General features: G+C 41.4%; 1 protein-coding gene across 4 annotated transcripts in view; it reads left to right on the top strand.

Annotated features, from left to right (window-relative positions):
- Positions 1–14,682, top strand: part of SPTBN2 (spectrin beta, non-erythrocytic 2) — a 206,739-nt gene that overhangs the window by 123,691 nt on the left and 68,366 nt on the right. For all 4 annotated transcript variants that reach the window (XM_066582517.1, XM_066582519.1, XM_066582520.1 and 1 more), the window contains exons 8-11: positions 8,014–8,201; positions 13,671–13,788; positions 13,899–14,057; positions 14,291–14,593. In XM_066582517.1, coding sequence (XP_066438614.1) covers positions 8,014–8,201; positions 13,671–13,788; positions 13,899–14,057; positions 14,291–14,593 — 768 coding nt within the window. The remainder of the gene's footprint in view (positions 1–8,013; positions 8,202–13,670; positions 13,789–13,898; positions 14,058–14,290; positions 14,594–14,682) is intronic.

Below are 14,682 nucleotides of genomic sequence, written 5' to 3'. Positions count from 1 at the left end.
ACGCTCAGTTCATTCTTGAATTTAGCTTCATGAGAAGAACATCCTGTGTTTCTCCTCTCTGCTATCCAAGACAAAGCACTCCTAAAAAGGCTTGGCCAGTTAGAACTGGTTTAACCAGTATTTGGGACAATAGGCACTGCTCCTTAAATTCTGGTGGAGGGGGGGGGGGGTGTGATCTTCACTTCCCCCAGAGTTTCAGACCATTATAGACAAAATACAGTATATTCACAGTTGACAAAAATACAGAAAATACATATAGGATATCTCCCACAATTCCCTCCTTTGTTGTGCGTATTTTCATTCTCCTGGATAGTTTTTCCTTCCTATTTGTGTTCTCGGGCCTTTCCCTACCGCCTACAGGGGACCCTAGCTGTCACCTCTGCCATGGGAAATGCCTCCTGCCTTATCCCTTCCTACTGCTGGGTGATATCCAGGATAAGGAAAATACCTCACAACACGTTACAGTTTCCCACCGGTATTCTAGGTAGATGGCTCCTGAAAGATTTATCTTTTTTCCACGTTTTCTGCATAAGCCACCTTGTTCATAGTTTAGATGACATACAACATGTTGAATGTGACCGGCTTTCCAAGTGTGATCTCAGGTTATATTGTTTGTTACATGTTAACATTGGTCTGATTACACAATATGGCTGAAACATTGGTACACTTACTGCTACCTTATTGTATCTGTTGACATTTTTGTACTATTTTATACACTAAAACTTGCTAGGTCATACACAAGCTTTGTAAACCAAGATGTTATCAGTCTGAGACCCCCCCCCCATCTGAAGGAGCCAGTTTCATTGATCAAAGGTTCAGAATCAACAACTCAATTCCCTAGACAATGATGATGGTATCACAGGATTAACAAGACAATAGATTCCTGGCCATACAATGTATATGGACAGAGCTCAAACAAACCTATACAAATGGAACTGTAGTTAATGCAGTTAGCATTGTTCTGTCACATTTCACAGTTACATCAAAGCTTCCTACACCAAACAGGTTTGAAGGCCACATGAATGTTCATAGCTATTCGTATGTAAGATACAAAATGGAGGATGAAAGACAAAATGGAGGGCTACAAATAGCCAATTATATTTGTACCACAATCCACCCTTTGGCTATTTGTAGCCATCATACAACTATTTCATCAAGATACATAAAATGTGCATACAATTTAGGGTTGGAATATGTACTTTGACATATCATGGTTTGATCTTCAAGTTCTATTAATCAACTTCTGAAATATATTACATAAACAACCAAATATCTGTTCCCTATATTTTCATTTGCTATCAACATAAAACCAATCTTGTCAAATCTGGGCTCGAGAAAATAACGAAAAACAAAAAATTCAAAAACCGTTAGATGTTGAATACAAATGTCTCTTCCTGTAAAATTGTTTCTTCTCTTGATCTTCTTTAGATCCTAAACCTATAGGATCTCCGATGCAGGGAAGCAAGGGGGATTATTGTGCCCTCACTGCTTTCCCTGGTTAGCCAAAGAACAGACCCTAAGTAGGAATCTGTCCCCGCCCATTATATTGGTATCAAACAATCTTCTCCATTCTCCATATCCAGAAGTATCCACAGCTGACTATAGAGCCCCTTTATTCCAATGTAGCAGATGCCTCTGTACAGCATTTTGTTGCCCAAGGTCTTCATGGAGGAGCGGTGATGCTTTGCCCTCCTTTGACGTCATCTGCTGGCGGTTATTATGCAGAGTATGAGGATCACCCCAGTGGCAATTTAACAGCAGTCAGGCACACGTGTCAGTTCTTCAGGCTCAGTTGAATAGTCATAGCGTGTGGATAGGTGCAGCATGCACTTAGAGAAGATGAAATTTCAAATCACACTTAGAAAGTCCCGATGTCCTGGTGGAAATAACTCAGTTCATACGCTTACTCAGTCCCAAATAAACTTGATCCAGAATAAATCAGTCCATGGCAAATCAAACAAAATAAAAACAAAAACACAATCTGGGGCCTTGTGTGCTTTTCTTCACCCCTTCATAAAAATAGATGAAACAAAAATCTGTAGGTCAAATTTATCAATAAAGCAAACTCTGCCCAGAGGGACCTGATAAGTTTTCTGCTGTAGCAAATGAATATTTTTAATATTCCTAATCTTCCTACATTACGGCACAAATACCTTCTACATACCGTATATACCGGCGTATAAGACGACTTTTGAACCCCGAAAAATCTGCTCTGCAGTCGGGGGTCGTCTTATGCGCCGGTAATACAAAAAAAAAAAAGTGTAAAAAAAAAAAAATTATTACTCACCTCCCACGGCGTTCTGTCGCGCTCCGGCAGGATGTCGCTCGCTCCGGCAGGCTGTCGCTCGCTCCTCGTCGCCGCCGCAGCATAGCTTTCTGAATGCGGGGCTTGAAATCCCCGCTTCCAGAAAGCTAATACACACGCCGGCAGCCATGACATCATTGAATGGCTGTGATTGGCTGAAGGCGCACGTGGCTTCAGCCAATCACACTATTCAATGACATCATTGAATGGCTGTGATTGGCTGAAGGCGCACGTGTTAGCAATCACACCCATTCAATGATGTCATTGAATAGTGTGATTGGCTGAAGCCACGTGCGCTTTAGCCAATCACAGCCATTCAATGATGTCATGGCTGCCGGCGTGTGTATTAGCTTTCTGGAAGCGGGGATTTCAAGCCCCGCATTCAGAAAGCTATGCTGCGGCGGCGACGAGGAGCGAGCGACAGCCTCCCGGAGCGAGCGACATCCTGCCGGAGCGCGACAGGACGCCGTGGGAGGTGAGTAATAATTTTTTTTTTTTTTTCTCCACTGAATACCGGCGTATAAGGTGACAGTTGGGGGGTCGTCTTATACGCCCCGTCGCCTTATACGCCGGTATATACGGTACAGTAGACATATAACTCAAGAATTCTTACTATGTAAACAAACAATATAATATCAAACATTGCACATCAATCAAGTTTACAATACAATAATCTTAGATTGATCAATATCATCATCAGCACAGTTACTTATTTTTCACGTTATCAAACACTGCGAACCAAGTTAAGCAAATTTTATAATGCAACATTCCTAGATTTGTCATAATCCTCTTCATCAGTAGTTATGTATTTACCACATCCCTTATGAGGAAGAAGAGAAATGACAGCCCAATGACCGCAGGGGTCCTACATATAACAAAGGATTATGGGCCACATTTGTCTCCTTCCTTGATTATCTTTATTCAATGTCTGACATGAACCCAAATTAGCTTTTCTTGAAGTTTCACTGTGATCGTAGTGGTTAACAGTACTTGAAAGGATTCTTTGCATTTTGATCTGGAAACACGGAGAATACACATTTATGAGTGACAGATGATATAACTCCTGATGTTAGGCACTCACATGGGAGGTAAGGCCCTCCTTTTTGGCCTGGAATAGGCATAGGCCTATTACAGCAGCATTACCAAACAAAACCTTCATAGGGCCTCAACTTAGTCTTATATTTAGGCGTGGTTCTAACCAAGTAGATGACTAATAAAATGTTTACCTTTATTATTTATTATTACTTCTGGTGTACCTAAATATTCAAAATTACTTTCATAAAACATATTCTTAGGTCATATTTTTGGCGTGTTAAAAAAAATTATTTTTATTTATTTATTTATTTCTCAAGCCACGCCTCCAAATAACATGAAAAGAGGTCTATGCAAACCAACAACTCCAAACACCTACCTGTGGTAGCTGTATGCTATCATTCTGCAGTCACTGATACAGATAGTCTGGCTCGCATCGAGAAGGTATCTTGACCAATTGGCCTGGATTGTAACGGGCGCATTTATGCATCCCTGTACAAACCCTATTGCAGCAGTGTTGAACCCTGGGGTAAGCCAAGCAGAAGACACCATACCACACATTACCTCCTTGGATGGATGGGTTAGCTCATAGATCAGGTGTGACATCATGGAGTACAGCGTGCAGGGGAGGCACAGGCATTTACCTTTCTGCCAGACCCCAGTAGCATTCCGCTCGCTTTTCCACTCCTTTTTCTTCTTTTGAGGCCTGTTCCTGTAATTCAAGCAACAGAGAAATATCTACACCTGTTTCAGGTGCAAGCAGGTTACCAGCCGTTACCTCATTCAAGGGAAGTCAGGCTGCTGCGATGCCTGCTCTCTGGTTCCTTCCAGCCTCAGTGGTTGTCTCTGTGGCATAAGCCTGGACTTGATGATAAGTCACCTGTGCGGAAAGAGCTAAAAACTTGTAGAACAAAGACACTGCTTCTGCGTTCTGGATTGGCTTACTCAAGGACCCCATGAAACTTCCACTGTGCCACAAAGGATGTGAAATCGTGTACGATTCCCAATGTGTACCTTAAGTCGGTGCAGACACAAACTGTCTTACCTGCAGCCAGCTTACATATTTCAGTGAGCGCCATCACCTCTATTTCCTGAGTAACTGAGTGTCTCTCAGGAGGGAAAGAGTGGTTTTTGTACAATTACCTCTTTCTGTCGGTTACCATTGCATAGCCTGTTTTACTTGTCCATTTCACCGATATTTGGAACCATCTATGGGTAAAACTCAAGATTTACATTAATCATGGCAGTTACAACATTATTGTTAGGACACCCAGTTTTCTGTTTTCATTAATCTTCAGACAATTGTACAATCATGTGCTTGCTATTTAATGTCATGGTCTGCACCTGTTGCCCCTCCTCTCAACCTTCTGAATTCAGTAAAGGACATGAAACGGCATTTGGAACTATACCCCTCTTGATTGCGATATGTGAGGGTGCTAGCAGGGCAGTCTCATACATAGTTAGTCTGGAAGCTGAAAGATGTTTAGTTTGCACTCTATACAGTATTTTATGACCCCTTGAGGGAGCATGATGTTACGGGGCCCCACACCATCTCCGGTACCTGCACTAAAACATACTGCAAACAGGAGATTAAATATTGTTATTACAATCTGCAACCATAACAACTGCACCAATGATGGTTAACTACTGGTTTACTAAGGGACTAGTATCCCTAATACCATTCGGGATAAACTCAATTACTGGCATCCAAAATTTACTTATTTTTCAAATGTAACTATTTTCATGTAAAATACTGTTGTTAATTGAAAATGAGATACTCTCTAAAATAGAACTTTTGTTATTAATTTGACTAAAGTACTTATCAGGTGTCTCAAGTACACAATTATCTCATTTTAGTATCTTAATTCAATAATATTCAAATTAACACGACTCAATATTTTTAAAATCTCCACATACTCCAAGAACCTATATATATATACTGTGACAATCCTGGACTATTATCTCACACAACTACCCTCAGAAATAAATTAGATGCCCCTCCTTTGGCCACCTACATTTGTTCAAGTGAGAGACTTAACATGGAGTCTAAGAGTGACCTTCCCTCTATACATTACCACAATATACATATATATACCAACATCCCCTTAAATGGAGATACTCTTCTCTCCTAGGCTGATCTGTGTGGAGGGTGGAGCAGGACCTCTTCCTATTGTTCTTCCCTCCCATCTCCTTACATCACCTAGCTCCACCCCCTGTGGTCTGGCTCAGCGTTTGGTCTTTCTTGCCTCATTTCATTTCTAGCCTCCGAACAGTATATACCATATAACACAATCTAACTCTCATACGGGCCCTTCATTTATACACACAAATTCACACTCACTGGGGTTTTAATTCACTCATACACAGACTGATAAGTATCTCATGTGAAGTAGAAACTGGGATTGTATTTACTGTACATAGAACTTCCCATATTGAACAAAGTATATATATATAAGAAAACTCTTATGTACCGCGGTTTTTACATATTTTGTTCAGAATAGGCTATCCAATGACAAACATAATACAACTTATGCCCATTTCCACCCACGTACTTATATTTACCACTCCAGATAGCAGCCATTTTCACCGTTCATTGTTAAACCTTCTACCTTTCCTTAACTCATTGACTTGCTTTTTCCTTTCCCATTTTTGTGTGTCCAGTTATGTTTACAAACATCATCTCATTGAATTTGCTTGCGACTCATACTTACGATTTTTCCCACAACTCACGACACAGGTCTGGCTTACCACTAATAAGCACTTACAATTTCGTCCCTGCCCATCTTGTCGTAATTGGAAAAATCCTTAATTAATTGAGATTCTCTACTCCCGCACCTCATGGCGCAGATCTGTACTTTTGGCACCACATTGTGGAACCTCAACAGCCTGCTTGGCCTGCCATAATCGGAGGAGACTTCTCTGGCGCGCCCACATCTCTACTCCAAGCCCAAATTCCCTTGAGTTGAGGTATGCAGACATGGCAAATGCAAGCATTCCATGTGCACCCCTCCCCCCACATAACAAAGGGAGACCTCTTCAGCCACATGTTGAACAATGGAAACTCACCGCATGGACACTCTCAGCAACTTTACTCACTACTATAACCTTCAGCTAAAATTGCTTATATCAACTTTCCTTTTTGCTTTCTTTTAACAAGTTATACTACACATTCTTTGTTCCTTATTAACCTGCACAGTCTGTTCACACCATTCACTACTCAGGACATTTCCTTCACAGACAACATAAAAACAACACAGTATATCTATTTCATAGTTCTTTAGATACAGACTTATCATATTTCAACTCACCCGGCCTGGGGCGGATCATAGCAGAGAGGGAGAGATGGTATAGGTACAAGAATAACTTATTACCTTGTTTGAGCTCATTATCTGTCCGTCTCTGCTTCGACGTCCCCTTGTGTCCGGATAACGATGAAATATCTTCATATCTCTGTATCTTCATTATCCCAGCGGTGCCTCCAAATTTGTTAGCGCAAAATTCGCTATTATAGATATACCATGTGTTCCAAATTAAATAAAATGTGTACAGGCCTGGAGAGCCTTCAAAGACCACACGGACTACATCATGTGTTCCCCAAAGAGTCCGTCTTTATTATGCGCGCGTAAAACCTTAAATAAAGTTTTAACACAGGAAGTCAGGCAATTTAGCAGTTACAGTGAGCTTATAGGCCATTTCTCAGAGGAAAGTATTTGTGAGGTAGCTTGTGATGTCTTCCATCTGGGAGGAACTTCAGTGAGCACGCTCAGTTCATTCTTGAATTTAGCTTCATGAGAAGAACATCCTGTGTTTCTCCTCTCTGCTATCCAAGACAAAGCACTCCTAAAAAGGCTTGGCCAGTTAGAACTGGTTTAACCAGTATTTGGGACAATAGGCACTGCTCCTTAAATTCTGGTGGAGGGGGGGGGGGTGTGATCTTCACTTCCCCCAGAGTTTCAGACCATTATAGACAAAATACAGTATATTCACAGTTGACAAAAATACAGAAAATACATATAGGATATCTCCCACAGCTTACAAGCCATGTAGTCTGCATCATTAGGCAGGTCTCTTATTTAGCTGTATAATATGTAGTTAAATTGTGATGCAATGTGCCTTAAAACAATATTGGAGGATATAGGAGTGGAATGTTTTTAGAGAACGTTGTAAAGCTATAAATTATGGATATGGCTTTGGCTTAGAATAAGATTGACTGCTTAAATACAAGCTTCACTCTGGAAGCCACTTTATTGGAGAATTTCATGAATTATTACTGTCTGAAACGCGCATGCTCCGACAGTCCTTCCGGGAATGAGTTACAGTACATTTGCCCCGATTGCACAGTGTGGCATAAGCGCATGCGAGGTAGAACGCATGACCTCTCCAGCAGGAAGACCTAGAGGCGTCAATCTACAATAAAAGGGATAGTTTTAACCACTAAAGCTGATAGAGAGCTGGACTGCTAGAAGAGGAGAAACACCCATCAGCTGGTCTGGCACTCATTAGCATACAGAGTGGGATATGATTATTCGCCAATATTTTCGCAAAGAAGACACATTGCCAAAATATAACAGTAACACTGTGTTATGACAGCGTGTACATAATCAGTATATTAGGTTAATAGGACAAATGTAGCTGACTGACTTAATATTGATTTGTTCTAATATGCTATTTTGTAGGTATTGGACCATGCAATTGAAGCAGACCAGCTCATAGAAAATTATGAGCGCCTGGCATCTGAGCTTCTCCAATGGATTGAGCAAATGATCATTACACTCAATGATCGTAAGTTGGCCAACTCCCTGACTGGTGTTCAAAACCAGCTTCAAGCCTTCAACACTTACCGAACAGTAGAGAAGCCTCCCAAGTGAGTTACTTTTTCCAGGCTTTCTATTTGCAATGCACTTCTAAAGATTTATATAACTGATGTTTCTTGGGTAAGTCAAGTAATTTTAAAAGGTTTTGCAAATGAAAAGGAATTGTCCTGGTTTAATACTCTCCTGATTAAACCAGGGGCAAATGCTGTGTTATGCAGCACCCTTTGAATTCAGGATAGGTCATCAATATCAGGTTGTTGGGGATTTGCCACCTGGCACCCCTGCCGGGCAGCTGGTTTTTCAAGCTGGTGTTCTAGTGCTGGAGCCGCTATACACTAGAAAGCACACAGTTCCACACATTGTGCAACGGCTTGGAATGGTACTGCAAGCGGAGTCCTTAAATTGGCTGATATGCAGGAGATGCCAGGTGTCAGACGTCCACTCATGTGATATTGATCACCCATCCTGAGAATAGGTCATCAATAATATAGTCTTGGAAGCCTCTTTAACCCCTTAGTGACTGCCCCATGTTTTTTTTACGTCCTAGCTAAGTAGGCTTTAGTCCTCAGGGATATAAAAACATGCACTCCCTGAGGATTAAAACACAGTGGGCTGTGGATGTGACAGCTCCATGCTGTCGGTTCCCGGAGGTAGCCGACAACATGGCGCAGTCATGGGGGGCAGCGAGAAGCCCCCAGTAATGCGATCGGCGCTATCCATTAGATCGCAATAAAGTACATAAAAAGTTTAGTTTCAGCTTCCCTCATAGATCGCATCCATGAGGAGGGCTGAAAATACTCACCCACATCCTCCGCGATGTCCCTCGACAATCTGGTCTGGAACTGACCCTTCGGTGTCTTCTGTGCATGCGCGCCTAACTGAAAATGGCGATGCATTCGCAGACAACCAGATCGGCGTGGGACATTTGAAATCTCCTGGTTCCCAGCTACTGAAGGTAGCCGGGAAGCAGGAAATGTCATCGGGGACCACGGTGACCGGTTCCCGGGTCTGTGATCTCTGCTATCCAATGGGTAACGGCGATCACGGAAAAGTTGTAAAAAGTAAAATAAAGTTGAAGTTTCACCTCCCTTCATGGATCGGATCCATGAGGAAAGGTGAAAATAATCACCCCAGTTCTCAGCGATGTTCCCCGGCGATATGGTCCTCCTAGCACCTCACTCTTCCTTCTCTGCATGTGCGCGCCCAACGGACATGTCAGACGCGTACACAGAAGGGCTCGCGCCCCTGAAAATTAAAAAAACCTCTGCTCCCAGCTAGCATGTATAGCCGGGAGCAGAGAGATGTCACCGGGGACCGCTGTATATCGTTCCTGGTCACATGATCACTGCTATCCAATGGATAACAGTGATCATGTAAAGTAAAAAATAAAAAAAAAGTTAAAAAACTTAGTTTCATCTCTCCTCACGGATCATCTCCGTGAGGGAGGATGAAATTACGTACCTAAGGCCCCGGGATTTATCCACGGACGCTACCACTGCTTTGGCGCAAGCGCCCGTCGCCAATGTGGCGGATGCATGCTCAAAAGCCGCAGATTGCCCGGGTAATTTTAAATTTCCCTGCTCCTGGCTATCAAACATAGCCGAGCGCCTGGAATTTTTACGGGGTGCCATGGTACACGATTCCTGGTCACATGATCGCCGCTATCCAATGGATAATGACTATCACATAGAAGTTAAAAAAAAAGTTAACATTTCACCTCTCGTCACAAATCTGATCCATGAGGGGAGGGGAAATTACTTGCCTAAGGCATCTTGCTCATGGGAGAGTTTGCATTGCGGAGTCCGCGGCAGGCGTCTACCTCTGGACTCCGCAGCAAATACTGCCCGTAGTATTCAATGGCAAAATGCCATTTCATCTCCATGAGCGGAAATTGATTGCGATTTTCTGCTTGCCACTTTGTGTGGGTTACACATGGCCGGCTTCCATTGAAGGAAATAGAAGCCGTCCGTCCCGTGGCACTTCCGCAGAGAGCACTATGGCGATGTCCCCCAATGGAATCTTTACTCATTGACCTTTCCCCAACTTCCGCGTATGTAGACGTCGGCAAAATAGTGTATGCAAGCACAAAAGCTGGGGAGGATGCAGGGAAATGTAAAATCTCCGTGCTCCTGGCTACTTAAAGGTAGCAGAGAGCCTTGAGCAGGGACCAAGGGCCATGGTGAGCGGTCTCTGGTCATGTGATCGCCGTTATCCAACGGATAATGACAATCACGTAAAAGTTAAACAGCTGAACTTCAATGCTCCTCTCGGTTTGGGCCCCGTTTTGCAGCTGAACAGAAGATTAGGGCCACAATGGGTATGTTTCTGAACACTGGATAAACAGGGGTATCCATTTTGGATTGAAAGTTTTCCTTCATATGTGTGCTATAAAAAAAAACCAAAAAACAAGCAAAACTGTTTTTAAAATGACACAATTGCCAAAAAAGTTAAAATCGTAATTTTTTTCTTCTGCTTTGCTTAGATTCATTCAAAAACTGTGGGGTCAAAATACGCAGTACACCCCTATAAGAATTCGTTAAGGGCTCTATTTTTCCAAAATAGGCCATTTGTGGGGGTTCTCCATCGTTTTTGGCGGCTTAAGGGCTCTACAAGTGTGCAATGGGGCCTAAAACTCCTTCAAGCAAAATTTTCTGTTCTAAAAAGCCACCGGCTGCTCCTTTCGGTTTGGGCCCCGTTGTGCATACAGCCAGAAGATTAGGGCCACAATGGGTATGTTTGTGAACACAGGGCAAACGGGGACATCCATTTTATGGTGCAAATCCTCATTTTCATGTGCACTATAGAAAAAAAAAATGTATTTTAACCCCTTAAGGACCAAGCTGTTTTGTACCTTAAGGACCAGACACTTTTTAGGGATTTTACCCATGTGGCAGTTTTACTGCCCCATGTTCTCTTCTTTAGCTACCAAAATTATTTTACTGTGTTTTTTTTTTTCCCCATGACATATAGGGTGATTTTTTTTTCTTCCGTTTTTTAAGTTTTATTGGTGGTAAAATGCTAAAAAAAAAAATGTTTTTTTTACATTTATAGCAATTTTTTTTATTTAGTATATTTATGCTAAAAAAAAGTATGGGAATGGGTTTCTCTATTTGTTTCGGACGCTTTGATATATAGTATGTATGGTTTTGGTTTACAGGGCGCATACGGCGATGGTTTTTGTTATTCTTTCTTATGTATATATTGTTGTTTTATGCTGTAATTTTGTTTTACTGATGTATGTAATTATGTTTTTTACTATCTATGTCCCCCATGACGTCATATAAGACCTCTGGGGAACATTCTTTTTTTTTTTTTTATTTGACACTTTCCCACTGTAGCTGGGGCGTCCATAGGAGCTGCATCCATAGGAGCCCCAGTTGCAGGGAAAAACAACCCCTGTAGTGACATTAGTCACTGGCAGAGCTGGCCAGGAACCTCGGCGGTCACCTGGATATACAAAAGCTTTACCGAGTTATTCTATGTTAAAGTTAAACACATGTCAGATTTCCAAAATTTGCTCCGTCACTAAAGTGCAAACAGGCTTCGTCACGAAGGGGTTAATAAAGCTCTGTTTACACCAAGTTTGTGTACTCCTAACATATATAGCCCTGATATGTAAGGCCCATTATGGCCTATGGACACATCCAATCTATGCACCAATGATGCACAAAGTTTAAAACCCATTAAATGTAAGCTATTTATGGGTATTAAAAATATCCCATTATGACATAATGAATGAAGGAAAAACCTGCCACACCGGTATTCTACTACTGTAGTCTTTCTCCATATGTGACTTTTCTAAAAGTAATGTTAGTGTCTTCTTCAAAGCAATAGAGCAGTCTTATAAGACTATTTTTTGAAAGGTTTCTTTATGTTTTGGTTTAGAAATTTTATGATAAAATAATGAAATAAACATGTAAGTTATTAAAACATTAGATCTGAACCTGATGTGGAAATGTATATTTAGGGATTTTCAGGCCTTTTCACCTTAGTAGCTCTATAATGTAGTCTGCTCCATATAACATTCAGCAACAAAAGGCTTCTACAGCTGATGTAACACAACAATTGTGTAAAACAACAAATTACGATCGAAGCGCCAGGAAAGGAAACCTCTCCCAAAATTGGAGCAATTTGTACAATACTTGAATACTTGAGGGGGATTTTTATCTGGTTTTGGGATGTTGGATGGCTGTCTGAGTAAACATCCTACCTGTATTTAAGTGAATTTTTAACAATGCATACAACCATCTGTTCATAATCTTGCAGTTTGGCCAAGCCAAAACCACTCTTAGAGATAACAGGAGTATTTCCTCTCTGCTATAATCCACTCATTAAATGTTCTGCTTTCTGCACCTCCATCTAGTAATTTTTCTAGCTTTTCCTAATCTTTCTGCAGATATCAGAATGACAAATTTTACATATACAAATGTCCATCTGTCATATTAACATCTAAAGTCTAATATATCCTGTTGCATTTGCTAAGCATTATATTTCTAATTAACCTCAAAGAGCAAATACGTTTGGATAGCTGTTCCTACCGTAGTACAAAACTACACTGCAACACATTTCTAGGCACATTGGCTACCTGACTCCTAGGGTTGGTATTGCCCTTGTGCAAGACTACAGACAAAAAAAAGTTACTTGAATGTCTTATGTACAGATCATGTGAAAGCAATTTTACAATCAACTGTATGGAGTTACTTTCTTGACCTCTAGTACTTGGAAATTTCCATGAAGCAGTGAATGGAATAAAGTGATTGTCACGTCATACACATGACTATTGTCACTCGAACAAAAGTGCACAAGAATCGTTACGTCTACACACTAGGCATCGTGCACTTTTCGTTTGTCACTCAGTTTCAGCCTGCATAAAAATCATTGGCGACTTGCTCACTTCTCATTACATTTAAACACTTCGCTCTCAGTGCCTCACATTCCTATATGAAACACTGAGCAGGATGTGAGCGAGAAGTCAACCATTCTCGATGATGATCTGCCTGTCTAAACATTCTGCACGAGTGCAAACAAGCGTGAACACATTAGCAGGGATATCACTCACTTATGCACTTGTTCAAGCGGCAATCCGCTTGTGTAAGGGCTTAGTCACACGAACGCATCGGGGAGCCGATACGCCCGTGTTACTGCACGAAGAAGTCGGCCGCACTGCAGGTGTGGACGACTCTCCGCACCGCCGGAAGAAAGAACACATGACCGGCAATGGAGCCGGTCATGTGTTCTTTCTTCCGGTGGTGCGGAGAGTCACCTGCAGTGCGGCCGTCTTATCCTGCAGTAACACGGGCGCATTGGCTCCCAGATGCGCCTGTGTGACTGAGCCCTAAAAGGGGCATTGGGCTGGACTGCACACCAACAAAGTAATGAATTGTATTACGCAATTAACAGTCAAAATGTCTAATACTTTGAAGCCAGTATCTGTAATATCTAGTAAAAGTAAAAACGTGATAGCAGTGCTTTTGTTGTTACTTCTACTCTATCACTTGTGTCTTGATGTATGGTTTCAGGTTCACAGAAAAAGGAAATTTGGAAGTTCTCCTCTTCACCATACAGAGTAAAATGAGAGCAAACAATCAAAAGGTCTATACTCCAAGGGAAGGAAAACTTATATCTGATATAAACAAGGTACAGTTTATTCATCATGTTATGTTACTTTTGGTGATTTTATAATTAGCTTTATAAACACTGTACATTTTCTTATGCTGAACTTGCATAATCTTACTTTATTATTCAAGGCCTGGGAGCGCCTAGAGAAGGCAGAACATGAACGGGAGCTAGCATTGCGTAATGAGCTGATTCGCCAAGAGAAATTAGAGCAGTTGGCGGCTAGATTTGATCGTAAGGCAGCCATGAGAGAAACCTGGTTAAGTGAGAATCAGCGCCTTGTCTCACAGGTATGTAATATTGCTATGTTGCCTGAGTAATTTGGGGATTTTTCCAGCATTCCTTACACTAATCACTTGAGCTATAATCTTTTTGTTCAAATTTTATTAACTAATATTGAAATTTTTATGGCTTCTGTTACACAAGTAATTTACTTATTTTAGTATTCTCTAGAACCCATACGATGTCGCATTAAATTCTATCTTGTTAAAAGCTGTAGCTGATGTTCCCTCTTACATCATAGGATAACTTTGGTGTGGACCTAGCTGCAGTTGAAGCTGCTGTGCGGAAACATGAAGCTATTGAAACGGATATTGTTGCATATAGTGAGCGTGTACAAGCAGTCAATGCAGTTGCTGATGAATTAGAGGCAGAGAATTATCATGACATCAGGAGAATTTTGGCACGCAAGAATAATGTGACACGTTTATGGGATTACTTAAGGGAGCTGGTTTCAGCCAGGCGCCAAAGACTCCTGATGAACCTAGAACTTCAAAGAATGTTCCAAGATCTGCTGTATCTCATGGATTGGACAGATGATATGAAGGTATGGAAAAAGCTGATTTTAATTTTTTTCCTATAAACAATAGTTACATTATAAGGTGAGATGATGGCTTTTATTTTTTTTCCTGCTTC

Source organism: Eleutherodactylus coqui, chromosome 11, assembly GCF_035609145.1.
Source record: "Eleutherodactylus coqui strain aEleCoq1 chromosome 11, aEleCoq1.hap1, whole genome shotgun sequence".
Classification (NCBI taxonomy): Eukaryota; Metazoa; Chordata; class Amphibia; order Anura; family Eleutherodactylidae; genus Eleutherodactylus; species Eleutherodactylus coqui.
The sequence above is the reverse complement of the archived record's forward strand: the minus strand, read 5'-3'. Positions and strand labels throughout refer to the sequence as shown.